General features: G+C 38.5%; 1 protein-coding gene across 1 annotated transcript; it reads left to right on the top strand.

Moving 5' to 3' along the window:
* Positions 1-25: 25 nt before the first annotated feature.
* ZBTB11 (zinc finger and BTB domain containing 11) lies at positions 26-19,232 on the top strand. Its single transcript, XM_026112277.2, has 11 exons — positions 26-373; positions 2,800-3,035; positions 3,706-3,937; positions 5,079-5,905; positions 8,210-8,389; positions 8,876-9,112; positions 9,528-9,672; positions 11,140-11,257; positions 13,703-13,861; positions 14,370-14,545; positions 15,947-19,232. Exons 1-11 carry the CDS (start codon positions 64-66, stop codon positions 16,471-16,473), a joined length of 3,147 nt encoding a protein of 1,048 aa, XP_025968062.1. The 5' UTR covers positions 26-63; the 3' UTR covers positions 16,474-19,232.
* Positions 19,233-22,766: the final 3,534 nt, after the last annotated feature.

Here is a 22,766-nt window from a genome sequence, read left to right as displayed (position 1 = left end):
AGAGCTCCCCCGCCGCCGGGGCCGGCTCCCCCCCCCCCCCTCCCTGCTGCACCTCGCCCCGCCATGTCCAGCGAGGAGAGCTACCTGGCCATCCTGCGCTACCTGACCAACGAGCGGGAGCCCTACGCGCCGGGCACGGAGGGCAACGCCAAGCGGAAGATCCGCAAGGCGGCCGCCTGCTACATAGTGCGCGGCGGCACCCTCTACTATCAGCGGCGGCAGCGGGACCAGCAGCGCTTCGCCGAGCTCGAGGTGGTGCTGCAGGCCGAGCGCCGCGCCCGCCTCATCCGCGCCGCCCACCTGGCGCCCGACGGCGCCCACCGCACCCGCCTGCAGACCTGGCAGGGGCTCTCGCAGAAGTACTGGTGGCGAGGTGAGCCGCCCGCCCGGCGCGACCGTTACGGCCGTTGGGCGCCCCGCGCGCGCCGGGGGGGGGGGAGAGGGGGCGGCGCGCGGGGGAGCCGCCCTGAGGGGTGGCCCCGAGGGGGGGGAGGGGGCGGCCCGGGGGCCTGCGCGCTGCCCCAGGGGCAACGGCATCTGCGCGGTCCCGGGGAAAGCGACGGGTACATACTGCGGTAGAGCCGCTGCTTTAAACCCTCCATCACAAAACTGCTGCATCTGCGGTCACTTGTTCAGACCGGGCCCTGCGGGGCTCGTCACCTGCTTGTCGGCAGGTTTTCTTGTGGCTCCTTAAATCGGTAGGGGTGCTCTGAGGACGTGGAATCGCAGAGCCTCGCTGCCCCAGTCCAATATAGACCGCTTAAGGTAGAGATTTCTCAACTTTCACATTTAGTAGGGAGCGGTAATCCATTCCACTTGATCTACTTCAGCCTTTGACCTGGTAATACTTTTTTTTTTTTTTCTTTTAGCTAACTCATGGATTTTACTCCCCTTATGAGCAGCAGATCCATCACTAATTGTTCATGTTCTTTGCCCTCATCCTTACATTTTTCCCTTTCCTCCAATAAGACACTGAAAACACAGAACTAATAGTCTGTTGCGGCCTGAGTGATGTCGCAGGAGTTGGAAACAAGAGTGAATTAAGCATCGATACTCCCCAGTCGCGGCATTCCTTAGGCTGAGCCAATAACTTGACACCTGTGTTCCCTTTGGATTTGACGTTCTACTTTAAGTATTATGTATCCATTAAACAAGTTTCTGGCTTTTCAGTTGCCTGGGGACCAGTTTCTGTTGATACTGCTTCTCTTGTTCTGCTTTTTTCAGCCAGCAGTCAGCAAATCTGTCATTTCAGCTTTAGTTTTTCCGGTCTTAAAATTTAGTGGTTTTGCTCTAGCTGCAGCCCATGCTTCCAGGCCAGGTCTCATTGATTTGAAGAACTTTAGTGTGGAAAAGGGGTTGGTGGCTCAAAGTTGATACATGTATTTTGGATTATGTTCACCTTGCCTCCACCTGGGCTCTCATTGTGTGCTGAGTATTAGACTGCTCTAGCATCTACTGTCATCCTTTACTTCAAACTTCCTTACCCAGTAGTGGAGTTCAATTTGCCTTCTGTTTGTCAGACTAAGACGTTCTCTAGTCTGTATCTTTTAAGCTTATTAGTTGTCCTTATTTGCATCACCTGTCTTCTCTTCTGCTTATGCCTTGTGTTTCCCTTATATTTCTCCAGCACTGAGAATAATAGAATATTCTCTGCTTTCAGTTCAACTGTTTAATTTCTTTGCTATGTCTCCTTGAGAACTCTGGTTTCCCCTGCCATGACAATCCCTGTCTGCTGCTAGTGGACAGCAGCTTTGGCCTAGTCACCCTCCCTAGATGGATGCCGGTCTGTTGCATCTGGATACTCTGTAACTGGGAAACTGGGCTAGGCTCAAGAAGGGTATTAGATCTGCAGATAGGAGTCCATACCTTATGGCCTCAGAACTAGTCCTGGTTGCAGCTGAAATCAAAGAAATTTAAAAATGTTTCAAAGGGGCGTGAATATCTTGGGTTGGAACATGTCTGAAGTCTGTGATTTCCTGGCTCTCATAGAGGTATGTATACAGTGATAGAGCATGTCATGTTCTGGAAAGGTGCAAGCAGTGCAACCCTAACTCCATGTCACCTGAGTTTTTGAGCTGTGGTAGGTTTTTGAAGTGTTGAGGCAAAGCTGTCAGCATATATGCTTTTATGGTGTCCTGGTGAAATGAATGAATTTGAGTCATACACTGAAAATGCCTTGGTATCTATAAGAGGATCCTAGACTTGGGAACTGTTGAGTGCCTGAAATTATTTAGGTACACCTGTTAAAGCACTAGGGGGAAAGGATGTTTCTTTAATTTTCCAAATCATAAGCAATTGACTTAAATCAGTGTTAGCAGTGGGTATGAGTGTCACTGCATATACCACTGTCACAATTTTGCAACTGCCTTTACGTGAGCCTTCCAATTCTTGTCCTCTTCAGTGAGGATGAGCTCTGAGATCCACTTCCATGGAGCTAAGTGCAAGATGAGTGTTACAGTTTGTGATGTATTAAGATTCTTAAGGCAAATGTGTAAATACGAATTTTTTTTTTTGATATCCTTAAAATCTTTCTAGGATGGTTTGCTTGATCTAATGATCTTAAATGTTTGTATCCCAAATTAACTGTGGATTACAGTAATAGCATTCACATGCAGTAGAATGATAGAGGGGCAGGTTTAATAAAAAGAAGTCAGAGAATCAAAGTGTAGATGGCTGACTTTATTTTTCTTAATAAGTTTGTAATATGTTTTTGCTAAGCAATTACATACTTAGTTATATCTTTAAAGTAAATTGAATGAAAGTTAGAAGTCTAATCAAGCTCCATTCATTTTTTCTTAGGTATTCTTAAGCAAGTTAAAGATTACATTAAAGAATGCAGTAAGTGCCAGGAAAAGCTAGATCGCTCTAGATCTCTGTCAGATCCTTCTGAAATGCTGGAAGAACTAGGACTGGATGCAAAATCTCATGAAGACAGTAATGAAACAGATGAGGAATTGAGTAATACGGCATCAATCCCAGCTACATTTCCAAAGTCTGTGAAGAAGAAGCCAATAGCAAAGCATGAGCTTGTATTTGTAAGTAACATCGTTTATATCTGAATGTATTTAAGATGTTTGTTAACGCAGTCTTAGTGACATACTTATTTTCCATTCTGGTGCTAATCTTGCAATAAGAAGACAGCATAAATTTTGCCAAATATATTGGGTTTGTAGAAACAGATGTAACTGGTATATATGACATGAAGTTAATTATAGCATGTCAAAAATTACACTTCCCTTTATTTATGCATATAGTACTCAAGGGAAAATGAATTCCAAAAATGTTTGTAGTAATACATCACATACAAGATTCTCATGGAATCTGTATCTGATCTTTAATAACTAATGCTTATATTTGTATAATCAATTCTCGATGATAGTAACAGGGAGTCCATAAGCATGTATAGACTTCTGAATCTAGAATTTTTTTCAGACCGTAGCATTGAAAAATACAATCAAAGAATTGTTTGAATATCTGCATCTTCCCATTTTTCCAGTTGTCTGCTTTAACTGTGTGATAGGAGGGTGGGGGAGACTTGAAACATTTAAAGAAAGAGAACAATAATAAAATTAAAGTAAAATTTATTAAATTGACTTGAACTGATTTTATGGTTGCAGAAAATAATCCTTTTCTATGTTTCAGTGTAAATGCTTAAAAAGGCACAGTCTAAATGTAACGAAGTTTTCATAATGTTGTTTATGACAGGTTGACAGTAAGGGCCTTGTGAAGCAGTCATCTTCCAAACATTGTCTGTCAGTCTTAAACCAACTGAATCAGCAGAGGCTTTCCAATCAGTTCTGTGATGTGACTCTGCTGATTGAAGGAGAGGAGTACAAAGCTCACAAATCTGTCTTGGCAGCCAACAGCGAGTACTTCCGAGAGCTCTTCATTGAAAAGGGAGCTGTCTCTAGTCATGAAGCTGTAGTGGATCTGTCAGGTGAATTGTTGTGGGTTCCAAAGATAGAAATTGTAGTATCTTAAGTAAGGTCTACAGCATTTGATGCCGCTTCTTTTGCATGTTCAAGAAGATCAAACACTTATCTTGCTTTTTTTTTTTTCCTTTAAATCTAGAAATATTTTGTGTTGATTTTAATGCTAAAATGATCACTCTGGTTTTGCATAATCTGATCTCCCTATGGGATTTCATCTCATAATTCCTGGGAAGCTTTGGATTGATTTTTTTAGCTTGTTTAGGTGTTTTCCTTGTATTAGTCACAGACATCAAAAAACAGGGAACGTAATCAAACGCTGGAATAAATCAAGAAGGGATATTCACTAGCTTTTCTAGGAGCTGTTTTGCTGAGCAAACACTAATTGTCTCCTATGTCTGTAAAACAGTACTATAGATATCTCTGCTTATTTCTCAGCACTTCTGATACCTTAAAGATAGGAAACATTCTTAAAATAAATGTTCCAAAAATAGCTTGTTAGTGATGGAGAGTATTGTAGATATGTCTTTTTCTTTGCTTCCTCACTAGTTCCCTACCTGTGTCTGTCTTTGCTTGAACAATAGACATTCATGAACAATGGATTTCCGGCATGATGCTCCAGAAGTTCCCCAAAATTAAATATTAATGATTGGAGGACTTCTGGAAAATTACACCATGTGTTTATTTTTAAGCATTTATATCTCTATGTCTTTTTTTCATTAACCACTTTATTGTCTTATCTCTTTGTCATATCAATTACTTAAGTCTTCACTACTTTTTGCAATGTAGCCAGTCCAAAAAGACATTGGTTGAATTAGGGTTAACCCGCTTCAAGAATATTGTGGCCCTCTTAGCATCTTGAAACATTCTTCCAGAGAATTCTAGTGCGAAAATACCTCGGTTGTACTTACTTACTGAAAAAGTTGTCAGAGTTCGACTCTATGGGAAAAATACAGCAGGAGGGTGCTTTTGTATAAATGATAATCAATTGAGACCCAGTGCAGGGACTTCAGTGGTATCTGCAAGTGTGTTTCACTCTAAATTTCAGACAACCATATCAAAGGTGAACTGTTGTACCCAGCATGGAATATTTTGGTATCATCTGGGGTCATCTGTATTTGCTCTAATCTCTTGTTTTATTCCTGACAGGGTTTTGCAAGTCAAGTTTTCTCCCTTTATTGGAATTTGCTTATACTTCAGAATTAACGTTTGACTTTTGTAGTATGGCAGAAGTGGCCATGCTTGCCCGACATCTTTTCATGTCAGAAGTCCTAGAAATCTGTGAAAATGTGCACAAGCAGATGGAAGAGAAACAAATTACAGTGTACCAAAAGGGAGATATTCATACAGTGGAGTCAACACAAAATTTAGCAGGGCAGACTGAAGTTGAGATGCAGCCTGTGGACGGTACTGAGCAGCCTGTGCCAGCAGAGCTGTCAGCCAGTGAAGCGGCAGCAGCTGAGAATGGTGCTCCTTCCTCTGCTGAGCCAGAGGAGGAGGCAGCAGCAGCCCAGGCTGACCTCCTGCCCCCAGGGCCTGCGGAGGCCGCCACTGATGATCTTTTAAAGCCTGTAGAACAGTGTGACGCAACTGGAAATCATGTCAAAATGCAGCTGGTGGAGTGCATGTCAAATAGCACCGTGTCTGTTGTACAGGCTGAGCTGTCAGTTGTGGAAGCCATGGACGTGCAAAGTCAGACAAAAACTGACACAGATCAGAATGAAAGCAATACAGCAAATGCAGAGACTGCCTCTGAAGACTCCTCAGAAATACTCAAGCGAAATCATGGCAGGCAAAGCAAAGAACAGAGCGTTTCTGTTTCACAGCTGGAAAACATAGCTTCCAGCCAAGATGATACATACAAAAGCAAGCTTCGCCAGCGTTCTGTTAGTGAAGGTGGATACATCAGATTGCATAAGGGAATTGAAAGAAAACTGCAAAGTAGAAAGACGAATCCCAAATCTGCAATACAGCAGGTATCCTATCTCTGTTTAGGTCTGTTGTCAGTTAAATTGTCCCATGTTCTTAGACCAATCTGAAAAGATGGTTTTCTACTTCCACACAAAGTCTGGCAATTTCTTTTTTCTTAAAGAAGAGTAAATTCTGAGATAAGACAGTTGTGTAAAATAAATTGACAGCAAAATTCCTTCCAGCTTGGAGATCTTTAGAATGATCAGTATTGTTAGCTTAGTTTGAGTATCTTCTTTGTAGCTTTTTATGGTAGGACAGAAGGTGTATCTGCTCCCTAAAATTCCTATGATTTGGGAATTTAATTCTTAGCTAGTATGTGACTGTATCAATAACAGGCAAATATGTAAATATATTTGTCCATTACAGAAATGAGGCCCTACGTTTGTTGAGGCTGTTCCTCTCTTAAGATGTAGTCATAAGCCATAGTAATCCATTCCTACTGCAACCCCAGGTTGGGGTTAGTTAGTTTAAGGAAAAACAAAAAAAGTTCAAAGAGCACTGATATTTAAAAGTCAAGCTCTCACAAATGGCAAATGTTTAGTAATTGAACAAATTTTAGTACATCTATTATGAAACTGTCTTCTCACTCTTTGCCCTTCAGGAGTCTTGCCTCTTGTTGCTTAGGGACAGGTAGCATTCACCCCACTGAGGAGTAGTTCATTTGTTCTTGTCACATTCATGTCACATTGTACACATTCATTCCACATCCTCTAAATCTTACAAAGAACTGTTAATTTCTAGAGGTGTTCTATGAGATGTTTTCATACTAGAAGGACCAGTTCCACACTCAATGCTTGATTTGTTGTCTTTCTAACACCCTTGCAGATCGAAATTATAGCATTAATCTCCTTTTACAGATGGACAACTGAAGCCCAGACATTCACACAATCAAAATATCTGAGCACTCAATTTATGATGGTTGGAGAATGACAGGTTTTTGTTCTGTTTTGGGAGCAGAGGGATCTCTTACCTTCAGGAACAGCTCCTGTTAACTTATTTTGAAGTTTGTAAATCTGACCCCTTGATAAGGAAGGAATACAGACAGTGGCCACCCATGGAAGAAATGTTGGTTTAGATAATTGCTCAGAACTGGAATTAGGAATAGGTTTCTGTTTCCCCCAGCCTGTCTTCACTCACTTCATAGCTTTTTGCATTTTTGCCTCATGCTTCCCTCCACCCCCCATGGCACTGGATGTAATAGAAGCTTTGGGAGCAGGGAGATGCTCCTCCCTGGGTTCCCAGTTTTGATACTGGAAGAACAAGAAGGAAAAAACATGAAAAATTTTGCTGGTTTTTGAATTACAGTGATTGCAGTTGGCATAGAGATGTTAGGAAAGCAGCATGCTCTGTATGAATGGAATATTTTCCAAGCTTGTATTTATCATCTACTGAACAAAATGATTTTTGTGGCTTTACAATTTGGCCAAGTTTGCATGAACATCCAGAGCAACAGCAAAATTAAAAAAAAACTGAAAATGTCAGCCCTGTGTCAAATTTCAGTTTGGTTGTATGAGATGTGGAAGGGCTACCATGTTTTCAAAAGCTGTTAAATCTTGTGGGAATGGGGAGGAGAAATGGGATGCAATGTACTTTTTCCCTTGCCTTATTCTCAGAAACATGGAGGAGAAACACCTGATGTAGGAAATTTCAGCACGATCACTTAAAATTTGGCTTTTAAAGAACTTGACGGCAAATTTGTACATAGAAAATGAGATTACTAGCTGCAGGTATCACTGCCAATATTGCCTGACAAAAACCATTAGTAAAGCTGGAATGCTCTTAACTGAGAACAACTTTGTGTAAATATTGTAATTTTTTTTTTTTTTTTTTACACATTGTTGATAGCTGAGTTTGTCCTTGCTGACTGATAAGAATGAGTTAGGCTACTTGTTTTATCTGATGACTTTTGAAGCGAAGCAAATACAAATCCTGAAAAGGGAAGTTGGAATGAAGGAAACGGTTGGAAGCGTTTGATAGAAATTGTGACTGGAAGAACTTGGGTTTTCTCACTTAACCAGTTACTCTGGGCTGAAGAGTTAGCTGTCTCTGAATTAATACGTTGTCTGCCTATATATATCCAGTTTATGGTTTTAAAACAGGACTGTTTTTTCACTGCCATGAGATCTGTAGTTTTGCAATGAACTGAAGGGGCATAACTTTCTAGCAACTGAGTAAGCTAAGCAAAATTAGGTAGTATGATAGTTACTCAAAAACATCAACCTTTAGTACTAATTTTCAGAGAAGGTATGAAATACAGCGTAATAAAGTTCATTACAAAATTCATTCAAGTGTTACTTTTTCCAATTTAGGTTGCCATGAAACTGGTACAAAGAGGGAAAAAAATGAAACAGCCAAAAAGAGAGACCACAGAAAATAATGAGGCAGAAGCTCAGCACAAATGCTCCGAGTGTGGAATGGTATTCCAGCGGCGCTATGCACTTATAATGCACACACTGAAACATGAAAGAACTAAAGATTATAAATGCCCAGTAAGTTTTTTGTCTGTCAGTCTCTCTCTTTCTGAAAATTCATTCATTAATTCCATCAGTAATTATTTGCTTGCTTCTGTTAGCATGTGCATTTATTTTTCTTATGGATTTCAGAGACAGATGCAGCACTGATCTGAATAGGGTAAGGTAAAAGGCAGTGTGGCCATGTGGCCTGACAGCAGCACGTGACATGGGAGCGTGCATGCCGCTTAAGATAGTGCTAGCGGTGGGCTTTGCTTTTAATCTCACTGGTAAATTTGCAACTGTATTTAGATTAGTCTGGAAGTTAGCCTTATTGGGTGATCGGTGGTTCTGTCAGTAGCTATAAAATTCAACACTTAATTATTAACCTGAGATATAACGCCTTTTGGAGTCAGATTATAGACTTAGCTAATTACATTACTATACTTAAAACCTTTAATTACCTTTCTTGACATAATTTTAAAGCATTAAATATTAAGTAAAGTTCTATATTTTCTTTCCTAGTTGTGTAAAAAAGAATTCCAGTATGGGGCCTCTCTACGAGCCCATCTTGTCCGACACACACGGAAGACTGAGGTGAATGCTGCAACTGCTAGTGTAGAAGAGACAGGCATGTCTTCAGTGAAAGGGAGAATTAAACGGGAATTTATATGTGATATATGTGGGAGAACTCTACCTAAGCTTTATTCCCTCAGAATACATATGCTCAAACATACAGGTGTAAAACCACATGCATGCAAGGTAAAGAGAAAAAGTCCTTTTACTCTGTAATCAAAATTCTTTGTTTTCCTGATATTCTGATAATCTAGTAGTTACTCTCTATCTGAAACTTTAGGTTAGTTTAGGTCACTTCAGAGTGGGGAAAATTACTGTGGTCTTTCTGATCAAAGCTTTTATAGTCCAAGAATGAGAAAGAATTAGAGTGAAGTTGGATTATGAAATTAATATTCCTACCTCTATAAAATGTCTTGCCTTGAGTGTTGTTTTTTAACAAACCAGTTTCACCACTGGTGAGAAATCACAGGCTTGATCATCCAGGTTCCCAGGAAATACAGGGGGGATTGTTGTGTTTGAAGTTAAACTAACGTTTTTGCTTTGAAAACCTATTACATACTGGGTTTTGTTTGTCTTACTCCGCTGAATTTGGAATTTTTAGGTTTGTGGAAAAACTTTTACGTATAAGCATGGATTAAAAATGCACTTAGCTCTCCATGAAGTACAGAAACAGTTCAAGTGTGACTTGTGTGAAAAGTCCTTTGTCACAAAAAGAAGTCTGCAGGAACATATGAGCATTCATACAGGTATGTGATGAGAAAGAAGAACCTTTTACCTTGGACTGCTTTTGTATGCTAGTGATCTTCAACATTGTTCTTTAGTTTCAGAGGAACTGAAAAGTAGTAGTTTCTCCTTTCTGTCCTCCTGGCCAAACATTTGAGATAGGTGTAAGCAGTCATTTTACATTTCTTTTTGGGCTTATTTTACCATAGCTTAAGGTTAATATTTAAATATTCTGTGCAAGAACATGGAGGGAGTCATGGTTGAGTCTGCTCCTGTGTTTTTATTTATTTATTTATGCCTATATCTTGTCAACCTACCAAAGATAGGCAACAGGCTGGAATGGTTTGGAGCACCTAGAGTTAGAGCTTATCCTTTCAGAGGAAAACTTGCTAAGTTAAATCTCTTTAAGAATCTCCTCATGTTTTGTAAGACTTGCTGTATTAATAAAGCTTTTGTAAAACAAGAAAACTAGTATATAACTACATAGCTATTCTAAATTACTCGAATAAAAGCTTTTTTTAAAAAAAAAAAGACAAGAGTTCTACTTTAGTTTTTATTCCTATTTCTAAATATAATATTTCTATAATATATATCACAACAATGATATAACTGTGAGCTATCCTCTTAAAGTTCTGAGCGTGTTCCATTCTCACTGGACTCTATGATCTGGAAACTGTAAGAGTTTTCAATGAAAGCTCTCTTCATTTCAAAGGAGTAGTAAATCTTTTTCTTTCTTTGAAACTCTCATGGTAAGATGGCACTTTGAAAGCTGTCCTTTTAAGTGAGAAATGCAGGACTTCTATAAAAATTGTTTTATGAAAACAGAATATTGAAACTTTAGAAAAGCTGATATCTTGAAGCATCTTAGAATGTGAAAGATGGCAATATAGTAATTTAATATGAACAGAGTTTTAAAATATATTGTAACATGCTGAAGTTGTTCGTGTTTCTTGTTTCCTGAGTTGGGCAGAATCAAAAATAAGAGACACTTTTTCTTAAAACAATTTGTTGCAGAAATGGAGGAATTTATATAAGTACTCAGCACTCCTAAATTGATGGATTGGAGCTGAAAGCTTTTCTTTTGACATGTTGTTCCACAGATTGAGGGCCTAAATCATCCACAAATAATGCAAGCATTACTGGAGGAGCTGCATATTATATGAACACAGGCAATCAATTTTTTAATGAGAAGGCTTTTTTTTTTAGCCTGTTGACTTATTATGACTAATTAGTAGCTATGATGTTGTGCCCTATGTTTAGAAACATTCAGTAAAGTCATTTAGAATTGTTACTTTGCCCTCTGTGTATTATTACATTGGGATATGCAAAATACACTTCAAAATTCCATCTCTGTGTAATTAAGCCTACTTTCCTTTCTGGCACTGCTCTGACTACTTCGGATAAATTATGTGAGAGGAAAATACTCTTACAAAGCACTCCAGAGAGATGAAGGCCTGGCTTTGTAATGCATTTGGTTTTGTTTTTGCCAGGAGAATCCAAGTATCTCTGCTCCATCTGCGGAAAATCTTTCCACAGGGCATCAGGACTCAGTAAACACATAAAGAAACATCAGCCAAAGCCTGAAGTTCGTGGATATCAATGTACTCAGTAAGTTTGTTGGTGGTGTTTTGCTTTTGTTTTTAACACTCATGATCTTTTAAAAATAGCTTGTTGCTGTAGCACAAGACTGTTCAGTTGTCTGGAATATAAATTTAAAAGCATTAGAGTCAAAAATGCACTTTTTTAAATTCATGCACTACAGAGGAAAAGCTTAATTTTTAATTGTTATCTAGTTCTGCTTTTCATATAGTTATTTCCTAATGAGCATGTTTGCCCTTGTAGCTGTAATCAATAGCTACATACAGCCTTAAAACTCCTTTGTAGGACAGATAGAGTGTGGTAAGCTTGTCACAGGGGAAGGGCTTTCAGCCTGTTCTTGCCCTCATTTACTATGATAGTTAATTTCAGTTGCATATGAAAATTTCCTATACAATCTACAATGTACTGTACTTGCATGTGCTGCAGTTTACCCTGTGTTTAGCAAACAGCTCTGCAGGAGCATCATAAATTAAGACTCACTGACTATTGCAGTTACTAGATTATAGAATTTACGATCACCTAAATATCTTTGCATTACTGAATGTAGTTTAACAGAAACTCTGTAATTGGAAGAGTGCATCTCTTAAGGTGTTAGCAAATCATTGATAATTTTCCCATGACCAAGCAGATTATAAGGAGAACCTTTCAATTAACTTGCAAAAGCAAAAATTTCCAAACTGTCAATGATGTCTCTGAAAAACTCTTTCTGGTATTAAATGGGGTTATACAATTTATATGATGGCCTGTATACAACTTAGGGTATTAATGAAAAACTACATCTGAAGTATTTTTTAAAGCATCTGTAGTAGTGCTACTGTGTGTTAGTATAAAGAGTATTTTCTAACTGTAGAAAGCTCACTTCAATTTTATCTGTTTTTTTTTTTTTATTTAGTGCCTTATGGTGATAAAAATACAGATCTCAAATACAAAAAGGGAGCTAATAAAGTCCGATAGGGCCAGAACTGGTTAATGAAACATTAGGAAAGGCAATTTTGGTTTTGAAGGACAAATATATATTAAAAAAAATTTTTTATTCAAGGCAATAGTCATGGATGCAATAGATCACCTTGACTGAGAAGATATTTTGATTCCCCAACTCCTTCAGGACAGACACAATGCTTGTTTCTTCTACGGTGAAGATGTCTACTAAGAATATAATTCATGTTGTCACAAATGGTTTAGAAAGCTTCACTAAGGTATTAGCAGACTTCAGTTTTCTAGTTCATTGGCTTGGTATGTAAAGCTCCCAGCCAGACTTTATTTGAGCTTCTGACTCAGTTAAGCAAGACTTAATATGAGTTATTTTCCTAAAATGTAATTGGAAAAATTTCCAGAGAAGTAGGTATTAGATTAAATCACAGTAGTGTGTAAGAATGTCAGAGGGTGGTGGGCTTTTTTTTTTTTTCTTTTTAACTTCAGAAATATATACTACTTTAGTGGTTTCCAAATATGCAGTCCTTGAGAGCACCAAGTGCCAACTCTATTCAAGGCCCTCGGGGGTCTTTGTGATGCTTTGTGACGTGGATCTGGAGACCTGGGATCCCCGAGAGCCCCCATGTAAGCTGGAGCTGTTGTTTTTTTCAACTCTAGAGAAAGAAGGTGGAGTGTTTGGGTGGCTCAGGGACCATCACCTGTTTTCTTTCTCAAAAGTGAAGATGGCTTTTTTCTTTTTCTACCGTTCCAGAATCCCCATTTATTGGAAAATGTAACGTTAAAGCTTTGTTCTAGTGTGGAAGCTTTTTTTTTCTTTTCAGATTTCACTGTGGATTAGGAACTCTGATATTGCCCCATTCCAAGATGTTGGTCAGCTGCAGGAGGTGACCGATCCACAGTGGTGTATGGTGTTACATGAGGAAGAGAGGCAGATGAGAGGCAAAGCTGTCTCAAAAGCCCTCAAAGAGAGAAAGCATGTTCTTGAGCAGACTGACCTCTGTAGTTTCCATACAAAGGGGAGTTAGTGGTCTGTAGTTTTATGTAAATCATACTATGGTGAGGTATAAATAAAGGAAAACTTTAGGAATTTGCCTGACCTAAAGAATGAACATTACCTTACTTTCAGGTGCTTTCTTTTAGGATCCTGAATTTGTTTTTTAATTTCTAGGAAACACACTTAAGTGTTACAAACTACAAATCACTGTTATCTTTATATTAGTATTTAATCCTCTATGGTTATGGGGAAAAAAAAGAGCTGTTAGTGCCTTTGTAAGTTCATATAAGTTATCTATAGAAGACAAAACAAAAAGTGTTTGGAGATCCTTGAGTTATATTCCAGACCTTCAGATAAGCTGCTGTTTTAGAGAGAGTTTTTGCTTTATATTAATATTGATGACACTGTAGCTCTTACCTTCTTGAAGTCTTCTAGTTACCAATAAGGAAGAGGGTTTCTGTGCCTTTGAAATCGGGGCCACAAAGATGCTTTTCTTATGTGGGATGCTGCAACCTTTACTCTTACAGGTGTGAAAAGAGTTTCTATGAAGCTCGAGATCTTCGGCAGCATATGAATAAACATTTAGGTGTGAAGCCATTTCAGTGCCAGTTCTGTGGGAAATGTTACAGTTGGAAGAAAGACTGGTATTCTCACGTAAAGTCTCATTCTGTCACGGACCCTTACAGGTAAGAGAAAATTCACTTAGCAGCTGAAATGTACTGTAAGGTGATAGATCCACAGCCCTAAACTACCCAACAAGGAACTGTCTGGAGCAATCTACAGTTAAAGTAGCAACTGACTGACTTTGACTGAGGTCTTAACTACTTGATGATGGATGGATGACTTCAAATAGTGTGGTCAAACCAGTAGCCCACTGGCACATTTCTGGCAGTAATGCATATGAAGATGTTAAAAGGATAAAGTTAGAAATGCTTTGTGAGCTCATTTCTCTAGAATGGTAAGTAGAAGCTTTATACATGTGAATAAGCGAGAACGCAGCTCTTACAGCCCAACAATATTATTTCTAATTATGGAACTACTTGTCACATGAGTCAGTACTGAACATCTTTACTTAAAGAAACAGCATTCCCATTAAACTTTACATACTTTACTTAAAATGCATTTTGGTTTAAAAAGGGCAAGGTAAGCATAGTGTAATGGTTTCAAATAGGTTTCTCATTTAACACATTCTAGGTGTAATATATGTGGCAAAGAATTTTATGAGAAAGCTTTGTACAGAAGACATGTAAAGAAAGCCACACATGGTAAAAAAGGAAGAGCAAAGCAAAATCTGGAACGAGTTTGTGAGCATTGTGGAAGAAAATTCACACAGCTCCGGGAATACAGGAGACACATGAACAATCATGAAGGTGTGTAGAAAACAAGCACTCATGACATCCCTGTAACCCCTTAAAAGCACTAGGGAGGGAAGGGATTTGTGGGTTTTCTGTGAGTCTATGTATATCCTGTCATGCAAGCCACAGGGAAGTTCTTGCAGATTCTGCAGTTACAGTTTTATGCTGGTCCTGATGTGTTAATGTGCTTCCAGTGATTTCCAGAAATGGCTGTTGGGATGCTGCAGGCACCCACAGGGACAGTGACAATCTGTCCTTTCTGGTACTTTAGTAGAAGAAGCACTTTTTTATGGAACTTCTATAGAAGTGATAAAAAGATACGTATCTAGCAAAGCATTGCGTGTAGTAAAATGTTCACCAGTTCAAAAGGCTAATAAAATATTCCTCAAATGAAAGAATGATTTGCTCAAACTCAGAAAAAGGATCACTGCCTGGAAGTTTGTCAGCTTTTTGCTTTATAACAAGCAGTAAACTATATGATGTTTGGGGAAGATACGAAAATGTTTTAGAAAACAAAAATGTATAGGTATGTGCATTTCTACTTTAGATGTGAAGTATGATACTGATTTTGAGTATTTGGTTGTTCCAGCTGCATTGGAAGGATATGTGAACTTCTATTTTGGGGCAAGAAACACTTTTCCCAAGCAGTTCTGATTTTAAAGAGCTGTTAGGAGTAAATCTAATCACTTTCTGACTACTGAAAGAGAGATGTTGTGTTTGTTTCTTGAATAGAAAGTTCCTCTAGTGGGTACCTAGCCTACATCTATAGCAACTGTTACAGAGCAAAAGCCAGTATTGAAATAGTGCTTGTTGCCACTGCCACCTCCCATTAAATATTAGAAGCCACAGAACTCCTCAAACATTATAAGGGAGAATAAGATTATACAAACATGTAGTATTTAAACGCATGTGGTATGGAGGAGGAAGAAAAAAAGCTGTGGATGGCATTGTAAGCTATAAGAATAGAATAAGTGTTGATTTGATGGGAGGTGGATACAAAGATTTACAGAAACAAAGTGTGACTAGGAATGTAAATGACAAATACTATTAAGCAACAAAACATGGTTTCAGAAAGGCGTAACAAGCAAAAAGTCATATGCATTTTGTTAACTTGTATGTACTTAAGATAGGTGAGAGACTGCATGAAATGAAAAGGAATTTTGCAAAGAAAAGTCTTTGAAAGGAAACAAGCTAGACGGGGCAGAGCACTTGTGGAAAATCTTCCTATTTAATGTATTGCACTTGCATTATACTTAGTACAAAAATGGTAAACAAGATCTTTCTCTTATATGAAAAAAGCTGTAATATTTCTTTTGTTCTTTTATACTGTTGTCTTTCCTGACATTTTGCATCATCGTTCATGCAGATCTAGAAACACTGATGGTTGTCTTTTGCTTATTTTCCCTTTGGTAATAGGTGTGAAGCCATTTGAATGTCTAACGTGTGGGGTAGCCTGGGCCGACGCACGTTCATTGAAGCGTCACGTGAGGACGCATACTGGAGAGCGGCCGTATGTCTGTCCAGTATGCAATGAAGCTTACATAGATGCCCGGACACTACGGAAGCATATGACCAAGTTTCATAGGGACTATGTACCCTGCAAAATTATGCTGGAAAAGGACACTCTCCAGTTTCATAACCAGGGGACACAGGTGGAGCATGCCATCAGTATTTTAACAGCAGACGTGCAGGAACAAGAAACTGAGATTAGTGTTGGTGGTGAGGAGATTGAGACTGTGGTTGTGACAGGAGAGACACTTGAAGCAATCGAAGCAGTTGCAGCTACTGAGGAATGTACATCAGTGTCCACTCTTTCTGACCAAAGCATCATGCAGGTGGTGAATTATGTACTGGCACAACAGCAAGGACAAAAAATGGCTGAAGTTACACAAGCCATTGAAACTGTAGAAGTAGAAGTGGCCCATGTTACAGAAACAGAGTGAATATAGTATATGAGAGAGAGCAAGATGAGTGGGGTCTTATGACATGTAATGAGCTAAGTATTAACTAGATATCTGAGGCTTACAGTGATACCAGTTTTCAAACAGTTAATCCCCTGTAGTGAATTTCTTGGTTACAAAACATATCACCAAAAATTACAGGGAAAAAACTAAGATGCTTCAGTGTGGACCAAGGCTTTGAAGACTAGGATTTCTGCACTGGCCATAACTGACTAGTTAAAATGTCTGAAGAATAGTGTTTCCTGTGTCATGGAGTAAGTATCATGCTGTAAATTAAAAAAAAAAAAAAGTATAAAGAGACTGCACTAAAACCTAGAAATGCACAGCTATTGGTAGCATTCTTTTACTTTTGTTTTTATGTGCATTTCATCAAATTTGTGAGCAAATTATCAGTGTTGGATTCTGTCCTTTTACTCCCCAAGTCAACGTAATGGTAGAATGCTTCCTGCAATGTGTACTTCATGTGATATACAGAAAATCTGAGGCTTTTGTCTTTGGGTAGATGCACCACGTACAGTTGGTGAATTCCAGTTTTGCAGAAGTCATTTGAATTCCAGGTCAGCAGGTGGCAGGTTCACCAAGATGCAATGGGCAAGGGTCCATTGAAGTCTGAGAAGTGGTACCCTGAGCCAGACTGTGAACTTCAGCTCACTGAAGGACAGCCCATTATAGGGAAACCACTTATGCAAGTAAACTACTTATTATTTGTAAGGAGCTCATACTTCATCCTCTATGCACAATTACATTTAATTCAATGACGTTCAGTTGTGTAAAGGAAGCTATAGCCTGCTTTGTTGTACATATCCAAAGCAGGCAACATAATGATGGATGTAGATTCCATCTAATTTTGCACTAATGTAGAAGCTTTCAAATTAAAAAGGTAATTGTGCATTTATATATATAAAAGACATCCAACTAGTTATGATCAGATCCTAATTTATTTTATTGTATCTTGTTGAAAGGGAGCAGAGGAGCTCTAGTAAATCCCAAATAGGACAAGCATCAGGATTGAGAACTATGAAAATCTTAGTATCAGGTAAAAACTATATTTGCTTCAAAATTAGCAAAATCTCCAGAAGACCTTGTTACTGCAGCTGTAACAATACTTTCAAGGCAAGGTAATTACCTGGTATATTGTTCCACACACTGATGGAAAAAACTCTTACAGGTTTTCCTTCTAGCCAGCGTTAACCGATGCCATGTTCGGCTCAAGTTTAAATACCTATGCTTTAATACTACGAAAAGTGCACGCTTTAGTCTGTAAGAGGTGTGGGGATTTGTTTGCTTTAAGCAAGAAATATGCATGCCAGGAGATAATTTAATGCACTAGCCACATGAACAATCAGAACTGTGTTCCTTAAGTTATTCTTAGTCTCTATAGTATTATCAAATGCTTTCTAACTTTGACTGCAGCAAGATAGCCAAGGAGCCAGAGGCCTGTAATCTTCAGGGCAAACTTTGTAAATAAAGTTACGTGCATATAGCTGTGTACTACCTGTGAAGCAAATCCATCCAACAACATATTAAGCAAAATCCATGACAAAATAACCAGCTCATTTGAATTAGTATTTCTACCTTTCATCTTATTCAACTAGTTGATTATCTGCCTACTAAGCTACCAAATGGACAGTTCTCTTTATATTTTGTAAGTATGTAGATAAGTTGTTGGAAAAAATTTTTTTTAAGCAATAGGTAGTTTGAGTTCCTGCCTTGGGTCTGAATTAATGTGTGGACAACTATTTCAAAGGTCAAAGTCTTTTCACAGAGAAGCAGTGTCATTATTTATACATTCTGCAGCTCTTTACAATTGTATTCTTTTCTAACTACCAAATGGAGTAAAAATAAAATGAATACTTGAAAAGGAGAAATACTGCTAGCTGTAGTACTTGAGAATTTTTTTATAGATACGTATCTGGAGATAGCCATCCTGCTTAAGATTAAAAACCATAGGTAAATTAACAGTTCTTACTGCCATTATGATGGGAAAAGATTTAATAGACTGCTAGGTAAACCTTAAATTTTACTCCAATGTTTGTATCTTACTAATAATTGTGTATTACTAAAGTGAGGAAATGTTTAATAAAAATAGCTGTAAATAGTGTTAGAACATTATTTGTATATTGAATGTGTTACCTTGCAAAACAATATTATCAGCACCTTTAATTTAATCCTTGGTGCATTTATTTATTTGCCCAATATATGGAAGAAAAAGGAGAGAATCTGAATTTAAGAGCCTTGTTACCTACTGTAAAAAAGCTGTACCTGACTTTATGGTCTGCTGCTCCAAAAAAAAAAAAAAAAAAAAACCCACAAAAGGTGGTTTCATAAACAAAACTCCAGCAGGAATATCAAAGCTGAAGGCTTTGACACTCCTTTTCTAACATACTATGCCTTACTTTCACAGAATGGCATGAGGTAAGTAGGGGGTGTTATTCTTAGCTTTGCTGTTCCTGTATTTGTGAAGTTGCCTTAAGTTTTTCTTCATACTTCTTAAACTATTAATTTAAGATGCTTACTACCCTTCTGCAATCTATTTGAAGTCAGACTGCAAATATGCAGTTGATATTATTTAATTAGATTTTTTAAAATAAAGCTCATGAAAAGTGTCCATTTATAAAGTATTCCTAGTGAACTCCTGTACATAATGAATTTGATCTGTACATCCTGCTGTTTTTATTTAGTGTTAGTTGGATAAAGTTACAGTCAGTTCTGTCACTAAATAAACTGAGCTTTGCCATGAATTACTCTTGAGCAACTTTTTTTTCAGGAAAAAAAAAAGTGTTACAGAACTATTCATTCCTTGTCAGCATTCCACCTTTTATATATATAGATGTTTGTTTTGACTAGTACTAAGAACACATTTCTTACGCATTTTTGCTAAAGTCCCAAGGAATTAACTTGTATGAGGAAAGGAAAACCATCATGGTCTTAAGTTGTCAGAATACTGATACACAAGAGCATACTGCTAACAAAATACTTGCATTATATACAGCTATACTGAAATTCCTTTGGCTGCAAGACCAAGGGGTAGAGGGGCCTCTCATAATCCACCCTGAAACTCCTGCCACTCAGCTGTAACAATTTTAGCCTGCCTTGGATCATGTTTGTCAACTTAGGTTTCTTACCACTCTTTGGCAAGCAAAGTTTGCATACAACCCCACAGCCCAGGAGCAAGCATTGTACGGCACTTCGGTCTTGGCCTCTTCTCTGGGACAAATATTTGAGCAGAGGTTGCTGCCTGGAAGTTGTCCCCCAGCATCACTCCTGCTTAAGGATGGGCTGCCTCCTGCCCTGGGAACCCACTCCTGCACCTTTCCCTTGGGTGTATGAGCAACTTTAAGGCAAATGAACATTGCAGAACAGCCAATTACTTTTTGCAGTTCATTGCAACTGATAGGGGACTACTTACAAGAATTTTAGCATATTAACTCTTCTGTGAACCCATACAAGTAACTAAGCTAACTGCTAAGTGAAAAGTATATAAATACACACAGTGGTTTGGAAAGGCTGTGTACTGAAGGAGTAACATGGCCTACTGCTGAACAAATGCAACTATAGATGAAAAACAGCACAAAGTGAAGTGTGGGTGATTTTGTCCACCCTCTGTTCTCACTTGAGCTAGCACCATGTTCTTCCTGGCTGTTAAATGAAGAACCACAAATACCTAAAGCATTAAAAACATGTACATTTAAGGTGGTGATACCCATTAGGGAGCCAGTTTTACAGCTGCTGGATACAATGCTGTGGGACCTAGCACCTATCAAGCAATTCTTTACTGATATTTGTCCACATGCAGAAGAGTTACAGCTACTTTCTGCTACCTTTCTTACTACACAAGGAGGTAAGAGGCTCCACATCATTTTGTTGCCACCTTCAGGCCCAGGGCAGTTGTGCAATATGCTTACAGCTTTAGTTTGAATTTAAAGATTAAGTTTATTCTTCAGCTAAGAGACTTTTCAGATACTTCAGTAATACAGTTAGTCTTCCACCAGTATCAAAGTTGGTTTGCTCTGAGGCTAATATTTTTTTTGTCTGGCTTAGCTAAAGTGCCCTGCCTTACAGATGGTACCATCAGTATTAACTTACTCAGTGCTATTAGATGTGCAGTAGTCCAAGCTTCTGTCATCCCAGACTTAAATTTTACATGTTAACAAGACAGTTTTAAACAAGCATCTGAGTAATAACAACAACAACAAAAAAACATCCTAAGCTACAGGCTAGTTTCACAATTACTCTTAACACCACAGACTGCTGTAGTCTGCTGAAATTGGTCAGCAATTCTATATAATAGATTTGGAAGTTTGTATGGATATAGACTGTTACCATGGTTGCAATTCTTTCACAAAACCAAGGGCAGAATTACCATTTTATGACAACCTACGGAGCATCAACTGACACCTCAAATGCAACTACTATGTTTACAAAGTATGGAAAGCTCGGGAGAAGAGAGATGACTGTTTTTATTATGACCTGCATTACCTTAGACTGATTTGCTTGTGCTTCAAGGAAAGTATAAACATACAATACGAAGATATCCCTGCAGCTTATCAGTCAATGTACTTACAAATGTTGAGAGGAAGAAGGGCAAAACTCTCAAGCCCCAAACTTCTGTATGTTGTCAGGAGGAAAAAGAAAAAAGTACTGAATTATTATATCTAAGAAATATCCAATTACTTTTGATAACAGCTGTCTCTGTGAATGTCTGACTGGTAGGAAAAAACCCCTCACTTTATGCTTCAAGTGTGAGAGGCTTAGGGAAAGCTTTTGACAGAGCTCGTGAACATTAGTGTTGTCTGTGTCTCCGTGTACTACTACCCTCCAGTTTAACTGAGGCTCACTCCCAGTGACTAAGTACCTCTGTTTAGCCTGTGTCATGCAATATTTGTTAGGGTGTTTTTTTTCCTCAGTACTACAGCTAATTTTTTTCTTTTTAAACTACAACCCTCTCATGCTCTCTGGTTTGAAACCTAAAAACTAATGAGTGGGAGCTAATGTGTCTTGTAGATGGACCAGCTTTTCTTTATATAGGCTTTAAAAGACTGGTTCCTATGCTGCTATGAAAAACAGGCTTCAGGCTCATGACCTCAAGTTTCAGTAGAGCTCTTACTACACCCCTACAAACACAATCTCTGCATCTGTCTCATCAGGAAATCCAAGCCCAAGAACCAAATTCAAGAACTAAATCACAGGATGAGCAAAGCCTTTGGTTTTTAAGACCTCATTATATGCAACTGTATCATATTCAAAAAGTTCATATGCTGTTTGCTAGCTGTGACAATCACTGCCACTGTTACCTACCTCACCTACACTAAAGGACTAGATCGTATGTATATATGTATCTATACTGCAACAAGCATGCACTGTAGAGATTAAAGGTTTACTTCAGTAACTAAATCTCTTGCTTAGATTTCCACCACTCCAGACTTTTAAACAGAAGTTGATAAACAGAAATCTAACAAGTTACGAAGTTATGTTTAATAGTTTCAAGTTTTTTAATTATATAGATGATACCTATACATCATCCCTGAGGCAATTACTCAAAACTATTAAACACATGCAGCTTTCCCAGTAAACACTATATGGTTTTCAGGTGCTGATTTGTATTTCCTGTATCAAAATTAGAAAACAGCAACACCAGGAGATCCATTTGCTAATAAAAACAGGAGAAACTGGGAAGCTGCTGATAGGCTAAAGTAAAAAGCTAATTATGGACTGTCCAATTTTTGTGGCATTCAAGTGCCTCTTGGCACAGAAATGAAAACTAGACAATTACAGTCATTTTGGAATGTAACCTTCCCTTCTGGAGCTGAAGGGCAAAACTTCATCATTCCCCAATTTCTAGAGTACAAAAAACAAACAAACAACCCCCCCCCCCCCCTTTTTGCAGAAAACCTTCTAAGGCTACTGAACTACGCAAATACAAAGCCTTCCTGAAATTCTGTTGCTCCTCCAAACAGATTTGAATCCTGTTGTTGCCTTACAGCAACTTAGACAGTTCTAGTTATGCTACCACTAGTGATTTCCAGTAGTTTAGTCTTAGACTGCTGATTCAGGAAGCAGAAGCCATTATTTTCACGGAAGGTGACAGTCTCCCCATAATGAAAACTTTGATAAAATAGGATATGAAGTTCGACAGTCACATAAGTGATTCCAGGAGTTGCTCTGCAAATCACAGATCTGGCAGCTGCAGAGATTAAGCACAAGACCCGAGTGTCACTACTGGCTGCTGTTAAGGTAGTCACATCATGACATGACGGTTGTTTTTGTCAAAGTTT

This window comes from Dromaius novaehollandiae, chromosome 1, assembly GCF_036370855.1.
Source record: "Dromaius novaehollandiae isolate bDroNov1 chromosome 1, bDroNov1.hap1, whole genome shotgun sequence".
In the NCBI taxonomy this organism is placed as follows: domain Eukaryota; kingdom Metazoa; phylum Chordata; class Aves; order Casuariiformes; family Dromaiidae; genus Dromaius; species Dromaius novaehollandiae.
The sequence above is the reverse complement of the archived record's forward strand: the minus strand, read 5'-3'. Positions and strand labels throughout refer to the sequence as shown.